Source organism: Anas platyrhynchos, chromosome 3, assembly GCF_047663525.1.
Source record: "Anas platyrhynchos isolate ZD024472 breed Pekin duck chromosome 3, IASCAAS_PekinDuck_T2T, whole genome shotgun sequence".
Taxonomy (NCBI): Eukaryota; Metazoa; Chordata; class Aves; order Anseriformes; family Anatidae; genus Anas; species Anas platyrhynchos.
This window is the reverse complement of record NC_092589.1, coordinates 40,804,038-40,824,167: the sequence shown is the minus strand read 5'-3', so window position 1 is coordinate 40,824,167 and position 20,130 is coordinate 40,804,038. Positions and strand designations below refer to the sequence as shown.

The 20,130-nt window shown below is 36.1% G+C and overlaps 1 protein-coding gene and 1 long non-coding RNA gene across 8 annotated transcripts in view; one reads left to right on the top strand and one right to left on the bottom strand.

Annotated features, from left to right (window-relative positions):
- LOC119716316 (uncharacterized) overlaps positions 1 to 18,474 on the bottom strand; it is a 38,584-nt gene extending 20,110 nt beyond the window's left edge. The window contains exon 1 of the long non-coding RNA XR_005264151.1: positions 18,372 to 18,474. This is a non-coding gene — a long non-coding RNA (uncharacterized lncRNA). The remainder of the gene's footprint in view (positions 1 to 18,371) is intronic.
- Positions 1 to 18,730, top strand: part of PLEKHH2 (pleckstrin homology, MyTH4 and FERM domain containing H2) — a 61,761-nt gene extending 43,031 nt beyond the window's left edge. For 3 of the 7 annotated variants that reach the window (XM_005015282.6, XM_027454110.3, XM_027454109.3), the window contains 12 exons: positions 1,184 to 1,296; positions 2,832 to 3,011; positions 4,813 to 4,910; positions 5,384 to 5,561; positions 6,568 to 6,723; positions 8,126 to 8,223; positions 8,616 to 8,757; positions 9,496 to 9,641; positions 11,228 to 11,357; positions 12,180 to 12,266; positions 13,978 to 14,115; positions 15,154 to 18,730. In XM_005015282.6, coding sequence (XP_005015339.1) covers positions 1,184 to 1,296; positions 2,832 to 3,011; positions 4,813 to 4,910; positions 5,384 to 5,561; positions 6,568 to 6,723; positions 8,126 to 8,223; positions 8,616 to 8,757; positions 9,496 to 9,641; positions 11,228 to 11,357; positions 12,180 to 12,266; positions 13,978 to 14,115; positions 15,154 to 15,336 — 1,649 coding nt within the window. In that variant the 3' untranslated portion in view covers positions 15,337 to 18,730. Of the gene's footprint in view, positions 1 to 1,183; positions 1,297 to 2,831; positions 3,012 to 4,812; positions 4,911 to 5,383; positions 5,562 to 6,567; positions 6,724 to 8,125; positions 8,224 to 8,615; positions 8,758 to 9,495; positions 9,642 to 10,621; positions 10,678 to 11,227; positions 11,358 to 12,179; positions 12,267 to 13,957; positions 14,116 to 15,153 lie in introns of those variants that run through there. The other 4 variants (XR_011808217.1, XR_011808218.1, XM_027454111.3 and 1 more) reach the window with 4 other exon arrangements.
- The last annotated feature ends 1,400 nt before the right edge of the window (positions 18,731 to 20,130 follow it).

The following is a 20,130-nucleotide window of genomic DNA, read 5'->3' as shown; positions in this document are numbered from 1 at the left end:
AAGCTTCATCTTGCTGAGGCTCTTTCTTGGCCCCGCTGCATAGATAAGCACAAAGAAGTTAGAGATTGTGGGGAGAGGAAGGATTACTGTAATTCAACAATTTATCTTCTTGATATTGATATACTCAGTCCAGCTAGTCTAAGGCATATGTGCAGTATGGAGGGATGCAGCAGTTCGGAATGAGGGAACTTTCCTTAAAAACAAAAACAAAAGAGTACACCCAGAAACATTATAATTTTTGCTCTGGTTTCTTAAGACAACAAAGTTCATTTGATTGCATTTTTCACGTCTGTCTCTGGCACCCACAGTAATTTTTGAACATTGGGCCACTAGTACAACTAATTGAAATCAATCAAAGATAGTTACATTCTTACAGGTGTTGTGAAAAGAGGTACCCAGGTAGACAAGTGATTCAATGAATGCCATAATTGAGGAAAATAATGTACTAGATCCCAAAGAATCCAGAAGATACTTACAAAATACATAATAGAGTATCCTTCTCTTGGATTATAAATAATGATGAATCAAACAAACTGAATTTATTCTAAATTTATGTACTTTAAATGTGCTCTTACAGACTCAATCTAGTAATTCTGTTGAAATGGCCTGCCTGTCTCATTTCAAGCACCTATGTCAGAACATCATGAAATAGTTCAGTCTACAGATGTGAAAAACATAGCAAGGAAGAATCCATAGTCTCAAAAACTGATAAGTATTTTAGTAGATTCAGCTCTTAACACATAGAGGAGTTTAGAATATTAAGTATCAGAATCTAGAAGAACAAAAAAGTAATCTGCAAAAAGATACTGTACTGACAAGAAAACAAAGATCATTTGTGAAAAGAGTAAACACTTGATAGAATATATAGTTAGATTGGTATTTGCTTTCTTTCTTAGTCTACTTAATAAGGTTTTAGGAGACATTCAGCTATTACAGATTCAGGACATATCTTCATGTTGAGTCACTATTTAATGAGGTGTTAAGGGGTTCTTGTGTTGAAGACAATGCCTTTTAAATTATAAATCTGATGCTTGCAGTCTTAAGATAAGAAAGCATTTTTTTAAAAAAAGCAAATAGAATTTAAGTTGATTGTTTGACATTTTATTTCTCATTAAATGATGAGTAAAAAATTGAACTTGCTGTACTGAATTAATTGCAGAAAGCACATATTTTATCTGTTCAGCTTCTCAGGTTTGGAGACATCCCACCCTTTGCCACAGCAAAGAAGGAATTGCTTCTCCTCTTACAACATTGCCATCAGAAGCTTTGCAAACTGAAGCAATTAAATTATTTAAGGTAAAACCACAGTAAATGCCTTTTTATCAACTGTCTAGCTTCAGCTTCTTTCTTGAAAATTTTTCTGTGCTGGTAAGACCTTGTATCTTTTGCACTGAAGGGCCAGAAAGGTGGCTGATGCCTATGAGACAGAAAGTGCTGGAATTCCATTAACCTTCTTTCTCCTCTCTCCTACCCTCACCCAGGTGAACTACTCTTGAGTGTTAACTAATCGCCAGGATATAAATAAAGTCTGTTACAGAGACAAAACAGGTTCTTGCTGTTCTGTACACAGTGAAAGAAATTACAATTTGGTAAGCATGGTGTTTGGATAAATGAGCATTCTCCACAGAGATTGCATAAGTCCAAAGACCAAATTCCATACATCATTAACAGTCTCGAAAATTTGGATGTAAGGGTTAGGATCTGGAAAGGAATTCAAGTCAAGTACCGTATGTTCAGTTACAGCCACACTTTAAAGAAGTAGATCCACCTTATTTTCAGCAGTACTGCAGCATGGAAATGTAAGAGAGAATTAATTGATATCGATTTGGCAATCACTTTCTGAAATACATATCAGACCACAGACACTTAGCTAAAATAAATAAGAGATTACTTGTATGACTTCTATGTCATATTTTATAATGTTGTATAAATCAGTTTAAAAGTGAGTTAGGAAACTCATTTAGAAACAAAAAGTTCAGTTTCAGATATTGCATTGGTGATAAAGATTAGTTCTATGCATCCACACATAGGATCACAAAATGGCTTGTGATGAAATGGACCTTAAAGATCACCTAGTTTCAACCCCCCTGCCATGGGCAGGGATGCCACCCATGTGCCCCATCCAGCCTGGCCTTGAACACTTACACATTTTCAGATAAACAAGAAAGATTAGGCTTCCATTCCTATCTTCTATTTTGCCTGTATTCATCTTTAAGGAAGTGTTTTTATACATTAATTTAGTTATTGTGACCAAGAGAGCTATCATGTAGACTAAAGAGAGTGAGTGATGAGGAAGCTTTTTGCTAATACAGCATAACAAATGACTGACAGCTGGCTTCCCTAAGACAGCAGCAGTAGTAGGAAAGTTTATATGTAGTCAGTTGTACATCAGTGAAAGTCAAGAAGTAAAACAAGTGGCTCTGAGCCCTTGTTTTCTAACCTGTGCATGTCCCACTGCATTGTGCTCACTCCTAGCATAAGTGTTTTGCACTGGTTGCCATTGTGAGTTGTCCACCTTGCATTTTAAAGACCTGCACAGAGGTAAGCTGTGCACATTCAACATGTCCATAAACTTTCCTAATGTCACAACTGTTGCAATTCCTGCAAGTGTTCCCTCCATTAGACACAGAGTTGAAAAGCTTTTTTTTGAGAGGTATATTTGTCTTAAGTCTCTCTATAGCTTTTCATCCATTCCAGTTCCTTTTCACCTCCCTTTCACAGGTAAACAGACCAATTGTGACTTAAATTGAAGCACATTTTTGATATGCAGAACATCTAAAAGATTTGTTGGAGCTTTTTGTATGTAAACTTGCATATTATTTTATTTCTAGACCTGCCAGTTGTTTATAAATGCTGCAGTTGACTCTCCTGCCATTGACTACCATGTATCTTTGGCCCAGAGTGCTTTGCAGATCTGCCTCACGCATCCTGAACTTCAAAATGAGATCTGTTGTCAGCTCATTAAACAGACTAGACGTCGACATCCACAAAACCAGACAGGACCAATACAGGTAAACCGGTATTTGTTTTAATGATACTTATTTCAACAGCCATGAAGTAACTACACAGACTGTTTAGAATGGCAAAGAGTCTCTGTGCATCCATAGCTTCTGCTTAATTAAAAGCAGATAAAATTCTGAAATAACATCTTATTACTGCTGGGTCTTCCTGAAACAAAGATGATGTTATCCTCCATCAAAGTACTCACATCAGATGACAAGGTGTATCTGTGCCTGTGCTCTTTTTAAAGGCTTGACATACAGTGGCATATCGTCAAGTAAAGGGCACGATACATGAAGCCTAATTCTCCTTTACTGCATCTTACCTAAGATGGGTGCTGCACCTTGGTGGGCAAAACCATATGACAGATGTCTCTGTAGCATAAGCGTGAAGAAAACCTGTAGCATCATGCTGTGGAATTTCACATATGCTTGGCTTTTCTGATAGATGTCACCTTTTACTTTCTTGTGCTATTCTGCATGCATCCTGCATGCTAGATTATGAATATATACTTAAAATTCTTCACCTTTGTCCACTGCCAGCATTTTAGTGGTATCTAAATATGTAACAAATCAATGAATTGAAATTAAAAGGAAAGGCAATACTTACAATCCATTGGAATAACAGCGCATGTGTTATAGTCATACCTACAGAACTAGGAGATCAAACAGAAAATAAGAAAGGAAATTACCACTTTAAGGCTTTTGTAATGGACACAGTTTTCTCAGGATTTCCTGTAGAAAGTAGAACACAACCAGCAGGCCTGCCTGTTACCTAGAAATGGCCCTTATTTGGAGAATGGACAGCATGTAGGCACTGCTAAAATGTCTACTAAGCTTTTATAAAAGACGTAGCATATCCAGGTCAATTAGCAAACACTGAAGTTACATACATCTTATGGAATTTAAACTAATCATAATCCATGTTTGGTACTTGCAACCACTACTGAGGCCTTCCCTCCAATACAGATAAATAAACTGTAGCCACTATAATCCACTGACATGATATTTAAGGGTTAACCCGTTCTGTAAAACATTTGTAGCCTCACACTTTTTTTTAAGTCTTAAATTATTAACTCAGTCATGCTGTAGTTTCCCACACTTACTTCTGATACAGTTTCTTCCTGAAACAGAGCTGATGCTATCCTCCATCAAAGTACTGCTCTTTGATGAAAAGGCTGTGCTGTCAAATTTTGATTTACTACCAGGCAAGCCAGATAAACCAAGATAGAGAAACCCTGTTTTCTGAATTTCAGTATGAAGCATTGCTACAGTTGTGAGAAAAGAAAGAAAAATAAGCCTGAATCGAGAGTACATGAGAGCAGTGTGCATTAAGTGAAGGCTACGGATACATATTGAACAATGAAAATACACCAAGATAATGAATAATTGTATTTTCAGTAGTTCCTGACTACTTTGTAGGAGGAAAATGTCTTATGGGTTACTTCATTATGTATATGAACAGGGGAGCTGAATTAAAATTGCACAGGCTGCTCCTTACATCCTAGTGCTTGGGTTGCAGCTGTAGTATATTTTTCCTGTATTTTGACTGCTTTTTGTGCAGACTGATCTACTTCCACATTTCTGGCCCTAAAAGAAACATGCTGTACACAAGTAAATAGAGAGCATTTTGGCCTTCCAGAGGTGACATGTTCATTTACTCAGCTTTTTCTCTGTGTTTTGTTTTTTCTTCCTGTTTACAATCATCTGTTACTCAACTTGGCTCAGTAAGCTTCACTGCTGGCCAGCAGCCACAGCAGGAAGTTTTACTTTGTAAGATGTTTGAAACAGTGAATGTCTTCCTTTTGTCCAGGGCTTGCAGCTCTTGGCTCTCTGCGTTGGACTCTTTCTGCCCCAGCACCCATTCCTTTGGCTTCTTAAACTTCATTTAAAGAAGAATGCAGATTCCAGGTGTGCCTGAATATTGTTAGCCATCTAGTTGACTAGTGTTTCTTAAAGTACCTTATTTCCAATCTTTCATTTAATATTTCTTTTTTTTTGGACATACATTTTAAAATGCATTTGAATAGCATTGTGTTTCAGTGCCATGAAAAGGTCATACATGCTGCTTCTGTGCATCGCTTGGCAAAGTTATCCTTTGTTTTGATAAATAGTCTGCAATGGAATTCTGACTGTATATTGCAGAAGCATGAAGACCAAAGTGTAGCAGTTGCACAAAACACTCTGAGCCATGCTCATCTTTGGCACAATTCTGTTTGTCTCAGTGGACTTACACTCCTTATAATGCCTCATATAAAAATGTTGGAAATCTGGCTGTGAAATCTGAATGCTCTTCGCATTTGGTATCTCCAGAGAGTTTTACTCACAGTTTACTATCCTTTCAATCAGTCCCAAGAATTGCCTTATTTCTTTTTTTGTCACAGAACTGAATTTGGGAAATATGCAATATATTGTCAGCGATGCGTAGAGCGTACGCAGCAGAATGGAGACCGAGAAGCCAGACCTTCCAGAATGGAAATTCTTTCAACTCTTCTAAGAAACCCCTACCACCATTCACTGCCCTTTAGTATTCCAGTTCATTTCATGAATGGCATTTATCAGGTAATGTTAAATAGACCGTGAAATCTAAGCGCTCCCTAACCTATGCTTTCAGTGTATATGTGAAGTATATCAGAAACAGAATTTTAAGTGTTAAGGTAAATATTGTTCAACTTTCATCCTGTGCCAGTGCTAGCAATGGTGGGCACAACGTATTTGAGTTTGATTTAATCAATGAAGAGTAAATGTTTGGGAAAAAACACTTATGAGTGAGAAATATGAATGAAGTTTCTTATTTAACCTGGCCACCAGATGAATGAATTAGACTGAAGGAAAAAGAAAGGTATTAAATTCCATTTCCTTTCTTAAGATAACTTTAAAGTTAAGTATCTCACTGAAGGCATTGAAACACAGCTATAACTTCCATTATCAGCCACGAAGGATAACCGTATTTGTTACAGAACAAACACAGCTTCATTCTTAACCTTTCAGACCTCATCGGTCAAAGCCTGTAGAAAGCTTTCCATGGGCTTCTGTGCATAGGGGTGCAAATCCTGGTTTCTGTTACTAGTGGTGAGAGCTTGCAAAAAGAGTTTTTTAACAATTCACAATATTACAAGATTTTTTATATGAAGTCAAAACTATATTGAATAATCTTTTTATTTCAGATAACAGAAGTCTTTTTTTTTCCCCTCTACGTTTCTTAATTGCTTACTGCATGCCAAGTAAAAGAGAAAAATCAGCATGTATTTAAGTCACCCTAAAGAGTTTCAAACATAAAGTTTGAAGAAGAAAAGGAATCACTGCTCATTTATTTATATATTGCTCAAAATTCATCTTCTAAGGGCTATGAAATTTGTAATTAAATAAGTAAATTACTTCTGTGGGATCAGTAAATAACCAATTTGTAAATTCCAGTGATGGTAAGTTATCCACAGAGGATGGAATGGATCTTAAGTTGCCATTGTTGTTCTAGAGTTCTAGAGGTACTATCCTTCAAAATTTTAGCTTTAATTCATTTTTTTTTCCAAGTGCTTAATAGCAAAAAATATTTTGGGTGATTTTTTAGGTTGTTGGATTTGATGCTTCTACCACAGTGGAAGAATTTCTGAACACCCTGAACCAGGATACAGGAATGAGGAAACCAGCTCAGTCAGGATTTGCACTGTTTTCTGATGATCCCTCTGGCAAGGATATAGAGCACTGTCTTCAAGGGAACATCAAGGTAAATAAAAGTCTTTAATGAGCTGTGCATATAAAAGAGCAAAATATCTTCATTTTACAGAGCTCTCTTCAGACAATGTAAAGGAAAATATTTTCAGTCTGAAAACTGTCTTTTTTCCCTCATAATGTGAAAGATGAAAAAAATCACTTTTTCAATTACTGAAATTCATTCAGTGAACTATATTTAAAAGCATTGTCTGGGAGACTGATATTAATCATGGAAGTAACAGCTGGACTTAAAAAAAAAAAAAAAAAAAAAAAGAAAGAAAGCTGTTACTAATCACAGTCCTGTAAAACCAAAAAGAAATTGGAAATTCAATGGTCACTTAGAGATTTCAGTTAGTATTTCTGGTATAGCCCCAAAAGATGACCATTTGAGGTCCAAAAAGTCACTGATACTGGCATGGGGATCTTTGGGAATGAAAATAAAGAAAGAATTCCTTATCTAAATACAGAATAATTAGGGCTCAGGAAATTCCCAGTTTTGGGCATATCATTGTTCTGGATCTTAAGTCCATCTATTACTAATAATAAATTATTTGTGGCCGAGATTGGCAAAATGCACTATAATCTATGTTTTAGTTGAATATTCTTCAAGCCTTTTACCAAATAATGAATCTTTTTTTTTTTTTGTGCTTCTATCAAGTAGTCTTTTGCACTCAGCCAATGCTCACAGCTGCACTTTGAGTTACAAAGGAAGGTACGGTCAGCTCTTCATGACAAACAAGCAGAGTCATCTGATTAGCTCTGCTTCCCCACCAGAATAATTACCATATGGAAAGCAAAACATGTTTTCAAAAATACTTATTTCCTTGGTAAATGCAGCCTTAGAAGCATTACTTCTTTCAGAAAGGTTCTTCTGTGAAAGAATGGTGCCCTGAAGTCCAGCAGGACTCACTGGACCTCAGTTCCGCCTCCTCCCAGGCTGCCCACACACACCACTTGTCAGAAACCACCCTCAGTGCACTTTGTTAACAAACTTCATACAAACATCAAAACAAACAGTTAGTAAAAGGGGCCTGAAAATCTCCAGCATACAGCAGAAGGAGAAGGCAGAGATCAAAGGCATTTGATTAATTATATAACAACTCACTTTGTATAATTACATACTCATTGGCTTCTGCTAAATCAAGTACCTGTCCTTTCCACGTAAACATATTATGGCTTATTTCCAAAGTTAGGGTGTGTGTTCCAGGATAAACCAACAACAGAAAAGCTAATTATTAAATGTTCCAACTAAGAACAGCTAGTAAAGTTATCTTCTATTTAGTTTAAAGATTCAAGCTATGTAAGTTTCCAATATGTAATAGGTAAATGATATTAAAATAAGTAGGCAGTTTTTATTCAAATTTTTTGAAAGATGAATACAAACAAAAGTCACTTTCTTACTGATTTGTTTCTAGATCTGTGACATTATTTCAAAATGGGAGCAAGCCTCCAAAGAACAACATCCTGGGAAATGTGAAGGTACAAGGACTGTCCGCCTTACTTACAAAAATAGGTTTGTATAGCAGTTATAACATCTTTGTCTTGTGTCAGGATTTATATATATATTTTTTTAATTTCTGCAGTTTCTTCATATTAAAAATACTGGCTGACTCAAAACTTGCAATAGAAATAGTAAATGGATGTAACCAGAGCAATTTAAAAAATATATATGGTGTGGCGGGTTTTACCTCAGAAAGCGGTGAGGAGGGTGCTATAAAAAAGTAAGGGCAACACTGAGTTCAGAAGGCTAAAATTAAGTATTTGCCCACTGGTTTAAGTAGAAGTGGTGTTCTGCTAATGTGTTTTGACACTGACGTAAACATGTCATATTCAGATACTACCAGTCCTCAGGGCTAACATATGTCCCCATCTTCTTTATTTAATAACTTTCTGTCTTCTCTGCAGGCTTTATTTTTCAGTTCAAGTCCATGGGGAGACGGACAGAGAGAAGCTGCTGCTAGTCTATCAGACAAACGATCAAATAGTCAATGGACTTTTCCCCGTAAACAAAGAACTAGCGATGGAACTGACTGCTCTTCTGGCTCAGGTAATCCTGGTGCATTAATGGCTCACACAGCAGTTTTACAGATGGAAACCTTAAATTAAGGAGGTGGTCCAGAGTTGCTTGGCAGTCAAATGGCCTTCACCTTTTCTATGTGATAGTGCAAGAAATAGACTGGGCTGAAATCTTTGTTTAAAGCTAACTTCTGTACTTCAGTGGAAATGCTCTACTGTGAGCACTACTGTTGGCACCAGTACGGGTAAAGCTTTCTCTACCATCCTACACAGTTAGGCCCCATTTGATAAAGTATCATCTAATCACGTATCATTTCTTCATTTGCTATTGTTTAAATTATTTTTGCAAGTTAATATACCAAAGTAACAGCTGTTTAATGAAACGCTAAAGCTCCTTTACTAGAGATGGTCTTGATAAAATCTGTTTTATTTAAAAAAAAATAGACTCAAGCAAAGGAAGGTTACTGAGAAAGTTACTTAATGGTGTTACTCAAATCTAAACTGGTTTCGTAGCTGAAGATGTAGCAATCTCAGAACAGAACTAGATAATATTATACCCCGTATTTGTACAATTTATATTTGATACTTGTTTTTTCTTGCATGGTAAATATCAAATAAAATTACTTGCATGGCTTCTGTATCAGTGAAAAATACACATTACTGACAAACTGTTTCTGTTTTTCCTTGGTAAGACAGAAGAAATAAATACTCAGCAAGAAAATTACCCTGAAATAACAAATATTTTTCTTCTTTGTGGTCTTACCCGTAGGTAGAAATCGGAGATTTTGAAAGGCCTTTCTCAACACCAGCAGGGCAAGTCACTTCCCAGTCCAAGTCCAATCAAACATTAAAACAAGTTTTGGAGAGATTCTACCCCAAGAGATACAGGCATGGTTGTTCAGAAGAACAATTAAGGTGAGACATATTTTGCTGCTTATTTTCTCTGAAAACTTAGCAGTGAAATGAGGATTTTTCTAATTATCCTAAGGTATAACTGGCTGTTCTGCCAGATTTACCTACACCTGTGAGTGAAACTTATTTTCTTGCAGAATTAAAGAAGGCACTTCCTCTCTACATTTCTAATCTAAACGGAGTATCATCATTAAGCAGGCATTCTAGTAAAAGCTTTAGAACAGACAAATACTACATAGTTTTGCAAACCCCAGAGGTTTTGAAATTCTTATTTTTCTTACTCAGCAAGTGTATTTAGGTCCGCGTGTAGAGCGGAACTAGAAAAATGCACAGAAAAGAACTGCTGAAAGTAAAGAGCATAAGGGTCTGATCTAAGTGTTTGCTAATCAAATGTGCAATGTTTTGCAGCCAGTCAAATTGGCAATATGGTAACTTGGTGGACTCACTATTAATATATCACCTAATATAAAATTAATCATTTGCAAGTTACTTTACTCAGCAACTATTCATATAAAGAATAGCATAACAGCTTAATAAATTACCTAAAGTCAATGTCATAGCAATTTTGAAGTCCAAAACACATTACAGAAATTTTTTCCTCGTTATTCCGACATGGTTGACAGTTTAAAGCTGTTAATCATACACACAAAGCAACACTATTACATACTCAGAACATAACAGGGACTTTCAAAAGTATATGCTCAACAAATAAAAAGTTATGCAATTAATTTCAGAGAACAAAGTGTAAGAAGCACTAGCTCAGACTAACTTGTGGAGGCTAAGCCTGTTAAACTGTTCAATTAGTTCCTAAACTATGAATTGCCACAAGTTGAAAGACTGTAGCAGGGAAAGGACCCCTCTATACCTGTCCTATTTCCTGTGTTCTTTGCTAAGGGTGCGTTTTGACTTCATAAACTTCCAGTAAGTGTAAACTGCAAGTGAAGGATCTCACCTTTACAATACATTCCCCCTCCCTTTTCCAGGGCTGGATCTCATAGCTGCAGGGTGAGATATTCGTAGAATTCAGAGTGCTAGAAAGGTATGCCAAGTTTTTTCTGGAGGATTCATTTTCCATGGGATCATTTTATAGAACCAACAACCATTTTATTTTGTGACTACTACCTTGTAGTCACAAAATAAAAGCACCCTTTCTGGTAGCAGTGCCCAAATACACTGAGAAAGAGTAGCATTAAGCTCTATCTTCCACATCTGCTACCAGCCACAGGTAAAGATAGGTGCTAAGCTGGATGGATTTTTGGAATGACAGCTGGCATTGCTGTTGAGTACTGATAAAATTTGATTACCTTAGAGACACATTAAAAGCTGTACTTGATTCTCTTCCTTTATGCTGTTATTGCTACATCAATATTTAATCATAATGTTGCAGAAACGAGAAGAAACTTTGTCATTCTCATGTGCATAAAAATACTAAATGGTGTTTTGGATTTGTTTGATACTGTGTAAGTGATAGTCGTTGCATTAACTTAAATTATCGTTTTAACAAATGGATTTTTTTTGCTCATTAAACTTGCTATGGGTAAGCATTTAAATTCCTTTCAATAACTAAATTACATATTTCATTTCAACAGACAGCTTTGTCAGCGATTGTCTACAAGATGGATGGCTCTCCGGGGGCACAGTGCTGCAGACTGTGTGCGCATTTATCTCACTGTAGCCAGAAAATGGTCCTTCTTTGGTGCTAAATTGTTTGCAGCAAAAGTAAGAAACTTTAATGAATTTGAGTAGTGTGGGTTTTTTAATATAAATGTGATTTGCAGAGTTTTTGGAAAACTCTTTTGTTGAAAATGAGTATGATACACATACGCTGATTTAATCACTTGTCAAATTACTAATTTGTTTAAGCTATACACTGGTGAAATGTAACAATCATAGTGATAGGTATACCATATTAATAACTTCCCAATACTCTTACTGCTTGGTTTACGTTATTAATCTAGGTGGTATCTTTTCTTACATATTCAGATCTTCAGAGCCTTTTTCTTTCATACTTTTTTTGCCTGATAACTCTTAGAATATTGAAAGGTATCGTTAACTGGTTATGGAAGCAGAACTCTGCTCAGTAAATGTTGTTAAGGGTATTTGGAGCACTGTGCTGGCCTCTCTCTCTTAAACCACTGGTATCTTTATTCTCTTAATTCAAACAACTGTGTTCAGTAGAATTGTCACTTCACCCCTTATGTCTCATTAGGAAATCCCTATATATATATTATATATATATAAAAATTACCTATCAGCACTCTGTTCTTTACATGCATAGACTAGTGAACAAAATTAAAAGCTTTTTTATTTTATTAGTGAGACTGTACATTTTATTGGACTAAGCACTGGGAGAAGCTTCAGAAGCATTAGGTTGTGTTCACAGTTCCTCCACTGGCCTACTACATGGCTTTGTAGTTCCCTCCCAGTGTAAATCTCAGTAAGATCTGTGGATGAGAAGAGCTTTGTATTAGCTTACTCTTAATAGTTATTTACATATTGTCTCATTTTGAAGTAGTAATTAAAGAACGTATCTCTTTGTAGCCTCTAGCAACATCCACACTTGAGAAGTCCTTCATATGGTTTGCTGTACATGAAGATGGCATAAGCATCCTTGATTACAGCACTATGGTAAGTGACTTTTTTTTCTTTATTTATTTTGCTCAAAGTAGATTTTACTACTAAGTATATAGAGAGATTCACCAGCACAGTCCACAAAAGATGGCATTATCTAGTCTTTCCTCATAAAGCAAAAGCTTGTTCCTTTCAAAACACTTTCATGTTACCATTATAGGAGTACTAATAATAGAAATAAGTAACAATTTCTTTGCACTGAATTTATTTTTGTTTATCAGATACAGTTTTTATATCTTTTAATGAAATGTTAATGTTTTAATCATGCAGATGTCAGAAGATCCATAGTTACAGTTCTTACAATAACATTAATTTTCTTTTCTTGAAGACTTCATTTTCCATTATTATTCATAATACATACACTCTGCAAAGTGCAGTTACTTAAAAAGATTGTTATTTTCATTGTATTATTTTTGTTTAATAGTAGGTAATATAACTGAGTGTTATTTAATTATGTCATTTTAGGCTCTGATTTTTCTTTGATTTGCAATAAAAGTTTTCACAGAGAACGACTCATGGTAATCAGTGTAAAAAAGCAATGCCTGAGAAGATCCCTGCTTTAATTTATATCCTGCAAAGAAAGAGAATGGCATGTTGCTATTAGCAAGTGCTAATATTGAATATCAGAAAATTAAAATCTCGACTTCATAATTGCATTAATATAGGCCTTTTCATTACATTTCTTTGTTGTTAAAAAAAAACAACAAAACAGAACAGTAAAACAAAAAACATGAGGAGAGCAAAGAGCAGCTATACAGTAGCTGTATACAGAGAATGAGCAAAATGAGCTTGCATCAGACTGCAGAAAGCTCTATAAACACTGCCTGCTCATAGAGCTAGCTGTGGGATTTCTGCAGAGCACTGCCTGTTTACAGTGCAGGCAGGCCCTGCCTTCCATTTAAGGAATGCTCAGTTTCCAGAGAATATCCTGATTTTGTGCAGAAAGGATCACGGGTATCAGAACTGGTGCTGCAAGGAGCAGCTAATTTAGAACACTATTTGGAAATAAGGACAAAAAGAGGCTTAGTAATCAAACAAGTAAAGTGAGTTATCATATGGGTATTGTCTCATGATGAATTTTTGAATAATCTTAAGCATATTAATATGATGTTAATGATAAACCAACTGCTAATCGTAGACTCAAAGGCCACTAGTGTGGTGTTGAACATTGAACAGCAAGAGTTGAAGGAGCAAAGCAGAGGAGCTTTGAAGAGCATTTATGTACTGTCAGAGATGTGGAAAAAAAATTTACATTTAATTGTGTGTCTATAAACGATATCACTGCCCATAAAGAAATCCTGGAGTTAAATCACTTCAGATGTCGTACACGTTCCCATTTAACTTACTTAGGCACTACTTCAATTTCAAGTGGAAACTCCTAAGAATAGTTTCTCTCAAAGTTAGTCAGGAGTTAAGTAAATTGAATTACAGACTTAGGTTGAAACCTGCTCATAATAATCTAATGATCTAATTAATTTGGAATAGAAATAGAGGTCTAACTGAGGGGAGTCTTATCATATACAGTGGAAGTTCCTCATTGTGAAGGTCTGGATGAATCTATCCGAAAATTTACAATTAATTTCAAGATTCCTAAGAGGCTAACAACATTTTGAAAAATACACGTGCAGTTATATTTTTAAGAGATGTATTTGTCATAATCTGTTCTTCTTGCATTGACCTGCTTATAGCTTTGGTTTTCTTTTTTAAGCGATTGACAGTTACATATACATATAAGAGTCTGATGACTTTTGGAGGCTATCAAGATGATTTTATGTTGGTTGTTAATGATGCTCAGATGAAGGACAAAGCAACTGAAAAACTCCTTTTTGCCATGACAAAACCCAAGGTTGGTATATTACCTGAAATAGTTCCCCACCATCTGCTACTTTTCTACTTTTTCTAGTGGTTAATCCTTAACAGATGTGAAAGATGAAACACTTTCTTTATTCCTAGCATTCTGAGATTATTGACTTTTTCCAGATGGCTTTAGAGGGAGAAACAGTTACTAATGTAAGAGCTAACAGTGACAATACTGATGTGTTTTCTTTTCATGTCCCTTTATATAACATTCCAAATTTTTCATGTAAGTACATAGTCTGTCTGATTGATCAGCACCATAGATTTTTAAGAAACTGTTTCTGTTCTACAGTGGAATTGCAGAATACAAGATCTGAAAGATCTGTCACTTGTTAAAAATTCTAGGATATTTTTGCCTTTGGTAAAGGAGCTGTCAAGCTTTTAAAATCTATATTCTCTCATTCGCTGGTAAGATTGACTAAAACAAACAAAAAACAGTATGTGAAGTCTCTTGCTGTTATGCAGAACAATCTATGAAACAGTATGAAATTCTACATATAAATTTGGGTAAAGTCATGACTCTCGATACAGTTAGACTTAGTAAAATACATCTGTTCAAGTTTCCCTCAGACTGTGCCCTTACAGGCAAAGCTGGGTGGAATGCAAAGAGAAAATACAGTAAGTTCCCAGATGTCTTCATTCCTTTTATCTACTCTGCATCTTGAGTCCTTGAGCTCTAGTTATTTTCTTGGAAAACTGAGGGAATACATCATGAAACTTTTTTCTAAGAGCATCATCTTTTGGATTTCAAAATACCTCTCAAAATTGAATGGAAGGAGTGACCTGTTTGAATCATTTAAGACTGAAGAAGACAAAGTATCCAGCATACTGATAGGAATAACATTATATTATTGGAAAGCAGTGATAGAACAAAGTTCTGGTGGCATTTCCTTTCTCCCCATCATTAGTCTGATAAAGTAGAAGTACTTTTCCAGCTGATTGTCACTAGCTAGAAAGTTAGCTAGTTTTTCAGCAGTCAAAACACATCACTGTATTTTTCAAAGAGACTTATATGTTCCTGTTACAGATTCTTGAGATCACTCTACTGATTGCCAGCTATATTAACAACTTTCATCAGCAAAAAGGAGCTGCTCATCACCTCTCCGCTCCAGCATTACTGACACCTCAAAGTGGACAGAAATTCAAGGAACTGGGGAGTCAGCCACTGCTCACAAACAACAGACCAACTAAATGTCCAACTTTGTTATGAAAGTGTTACCTATCCTGATAATGCATCTTTGCTACATGGTTTCTACACTGATTGAAAACTTTTTGATGTACAAGATATACTGCATAAGCAGGTTTGTAAATGAAGGAAAGGAGGATGGGTTTACATTCATTTCAATGGTATATAGCAGGAGGAATCCTTTAATTAAAGCCTGGCACAAACTGGAATGTTGAAGATGAGCCGATTTAAGAATTCTGCTTTACTGGGGTGGCTTGTCCCTATAGCTCAAAAATAAACATGTCTGCTGATAGTGATGGGGAAGGGTGGCCTTGGGAACAATTGTATACATTTTAGACATTTTCCAGATATTTTCTCAGGGACCAAACTGTCTTCACCTCTTCAGTTGCATTTTAAAAAGTACAAATTGTATAACCTTCATTTTTTTAAGGATTTTTTGTTTTTAAAGATGTCAAATAGTATATTTTCCATTTCCGTCACCCCTCTTTATTTTTCAGTACAAGCACCATGGGACCAAAACCAGCAAATTGTTTTAGAACTGTTTCTTCTTAAAAACAAAACGAAACAAAAAAACATAAACACATCGTGTAACTATTACAAATCTAACAAGTATTCTCCCAATACCCTTTTAGCCATTTTTATACAGCTATTCTACTTGGCAAATCTCCAGCCTCAGCCTGATACATTTCTAAATAATCCCTCTCAACCCCAGCCTTTTGGAAAAATCTAAATTGAACAGGCACTGTATTTAGTATAGGTTTATTAAACTTCTTTAATCCAGAAATAATAATATAATCCAGATGCAAGAATGACTCAATTTAAAACACAGGAATAACACAGAAAGCCATTGTTTGAATAGTTGAGCTTGGAGACATAAGTGACACAAAATGCCATGTGTATAATGTATATACAGTGATACAGAATAATATTTTGTAAAAGATGTATTTGTTGTTTTTCATTTGTATCTATACGTTTCACATTATAAAACTAATTACAATGTTTTTGCACACTAAAGGTAAAATGTTGCATCTGCACTATTGGACTTGGGAGCACTTTCTGGTTACCTTTTTCAGCTGCAAGCTTCAGTGCTGTGTAGGGTCAAGTGCATAGAAATGACACTCCTTTTAAATTCCAAACCTCACATTTTAGTTTCTGTGCAAAGAAACCATTTCTACAGGCTCTGAAATAGATCAGCAGCGTACTCTAATAATTTAGGTCCAACTGCAGAGGGGGTAGTTAAACATGAATCACTGATTTATACACATTTTATAATATCCACTTCTGCTCATGCTGATGATCATTGATCATTAATCACTTACTGCTAACCTTCATCATTTTAGCCTGCAGTAATTTCATAATGGTGAATATTAATATCCGAAGGTTGAAAAACTCCTTTATTATATGACATTTCATATATACAGACATACAGATTGAGAGAGGAGTAATTTTCAGCTGTTTGCCCTCTGTAAAAGGTAGGAAGTATCTTCCTGAAGAATTGAAATAGGTTAGTTTGGAGATACAGTTTGCAAAAAGAACATAGTATTAAAAAGTGGGAAGACAAGTTGGCTGGCTGACTTGATAAATACATTTCTTCTGAAAACTCTCAAAATCCTGCCACAAGCTAAGTCTGCAAGATGCTACCTCCACTGTATAGCTCAGTGCTTTGTCTTGAAAATTACAAACATATAACAAACATACTGTATATGGATGATACCATGTTTGAAATGCATAAAGAGCTTCCTGATAATTTTCAACCTTCATGAGTAGTTACACCATTTCTCTTTCAATGAGGCAGGGGACAGCAGATCTGCCATCATCAGGGCAAGCACCCAGGAAGCTACAGGAGACCCTGGCACTGACTGCAGCATCTTTTTGTGCAGCATCCCCAGGTGAAGCGATGCAGGTAGTGTGGTGTAATTGGGTTAGGAATTAACATCCCTTTGAGATCAGCAGTATAGTTAACTTCTGGAGAATTACGGGGGTGGGTGACAGTACTTACAAATTCAAACAGATGGTACTGCATCAGTTATACTCAGGTGGTAGTGTAGAGCTTATCCAATATGCTTAGAAAGTTAATTTAAAAACAAAAAGTCATCACAAAATTATGATAGCAATCAACCTAGCTAGCATTGATAGCAATCAATTGCTAGCATTCCAGCTAGCAATTATTTCCTCATTGTCCATTAGGACATAGTGTAAGGCATGTCACTAGTGAGTTTCTTCATGCAGTTTTTTTTAAGTCTTTGAATTAAGTTGGTTAGTTTGGAGACAAAATGATACACAAAGCTGATGTGCAGATACTGAGTCTTTTAAACAGATTTCATTAACAATTCCTGCCTTACAAACAGTTTTTTTTATAAAGCAGCATACAATATAAGTAGTATGACTTTCCTTCCTGCTTTTAGGTAGATAATTCAGAAACTGCTTTGCTTTTTAGGGTTAAGCTCCTGGTGATGCAATATATCCCTAAATCATAGTGCCAGAAGCAGTCCATGTTCTAGTTTCCCTTTGTTTGGCAGCACCTTTCAGACTTAATATGGCTGTTTAATTATGATGGGTCATCATTAATCCCATATACAGTCACATTACCAGAAATACCGTGTAATTTTAATGAAATAAATACACTCAGAATCACAGCATGACCATACAACACTAAACAATCAAGTTTTTCCCAGGATTTTGATTAGCAACAGCATGGTTTCCATAGTGTGGTAGTAACCTCTTCAAGCAAACCTTTCCCTAAAATTAACAGTCAGCAAGGAAAGTCTCTTACACAAACACACTTCAACAGCATGGCTTGAAGAGCTGTGTAAGTCTCTGGCCGACTTGCTCTGTGTTAAACTAGCCCTAAACCTACTTAGAAGATACCATACAATATAAGTCAGCAAAACTGAAAATTTCAGAGTCAGGTAGTTGATCTGTTCTGCCTTCCCCACCCAGCTTGAACCTCATGAGTGATCCACATCTCAGTCTTAGCCTTGAGTCATCCATCAAAACAACTCATACCATGCTAACCTAATCCACGACTAAAGCCCAGGCAGGAACTAGACTTTTCTCACCTTCTGATCTTTAGCAGCAGTGATGAAATGGGAGCTGTGAAATGAGCAGGAACCTCTGGGACTGATGCTGAAGAACTTCCTGTTCTCCAGGCTTGCAGAACCTAGGTTGTAAAAATATTCTCAGGGTGAGATTAATAGGTAAGCTCATGGAAGGAGACTTCACTTTCCATCACAAGTTTCAGAACATTTTGTGCTTGCTTTGAGCACTCAGTAACAACAATCTGTATAGATAGCCAGGGAATCTGAGCTTGACAATGACTGAAAGATCAGTGGTAAATCTCTATATAAAGAATCACATTGATTTGAAAATAACATTCGGAATACAATAAAAACGAATAAATACAAGTTTGCCTTGTCAATCTTTGTGCAGCAGGATTAGTAAGCAAACTGCGCATTTCTAAAACAAGCAAGACTTCTGTAGTACAGCAGGCAAATGATAAAGCTTTGAGTTTTTAATGCAATCTACAAAATTAGTGTTGTCCTGTTATTTTAGATTAAATGTTGTTATATTTAAAATAAAGGCCTATGTTTCCCTATTAAAAAAAAGGCTGGTAGGTATTTAGAGTTGGAGTTACTTCTCAGACTAATACAGTTTCACAGTTTATGTCCTGGAGGAAGGAATTCATCCTTGCATAAAGGAATGTACCACTTAAACATTTACATAAAACTTTAATAGTCCATACAGCTTAGTGTGATCCATTAGCTTGAGTTAATTTTTAACTAAGGTGATTAGTAATTAAGTAACAGTGAATTGGGAAGAAAAAGTTATTTTTTACTGTTTCTTAGGTCATGAGCAGCAAAGGGAAGACTGAGATGAAACTTAAAATACTGGAAACTAAATTCATTTCTGGGCTGGTCTTCAGCACGGCTTATTAATTAATTAATGCCCCTACACTGTTTCCCAACCCAGATTTGTACTGCAGCATTTCCAGATTTGCCACCACTCTGTCACTGAGTAAATAGCTGTAAAAATACTTTGCTTTTTAGTGCCAGGAGCCATTCCTACGTTAGTTTTGCTTTGTTTGGCAGAGAAACAGTAGTTTCGTCCAGGGTTTTTACCACTTTTAACTGGTGATTATAGATTAGCGTTGGCTTCATATACCAAGATACTGGAAATGCTCTGTGGAAATGAAATTCATGAAAGCAATGCATTTAGAAAGGCATCAGCATGGCCCGCCACTTTATAACACTAAATAATGGAGTTTCTTCCTGTTTTTTAATCAGCATGGTTTCCAGAGGGGGTTGTCAAATGCTTTAGAAGAGCCGTGTAAAAACCTGGAAGTGAATTAAGACAGGGGAACATAACCAAATGAAGACTTCTGGAGCTGCAACTGAATAATTATGCAAATTAAACTTAGAAAAAATATATTTCTTATGAACAAGTGTTACATAGGGTCTGTCTCTTGCTACATAAGCCTTCTTTGGGGACAGATGGAGTTGAGATGAATTCTGAGTAAATTCTGAGTGAGGCCCATTTCCTGGTTTTCATCAAACAGGCAGGAGATTGTTTTATTTTGTTTTTTCTACCTCGCTCTCTCAGGACACAAAGCAGCTACTCAGCTACAGAAGGCAGCTCCAATTGCTCTTCTGGGTTGTGGGTCACCTCCCTGCCTGGCAACACTCGTGACTTGTCAGGTTTACCTGCTTCCTACATCCCCTTCATGAGGTGAGGTCATCCCACAGCTTTACTGCACCCGAGTTTATTAACAGCCTTAGGGCTGAGGTGAAATATTCAACTAAAACACAGCGGCCAGTTTGG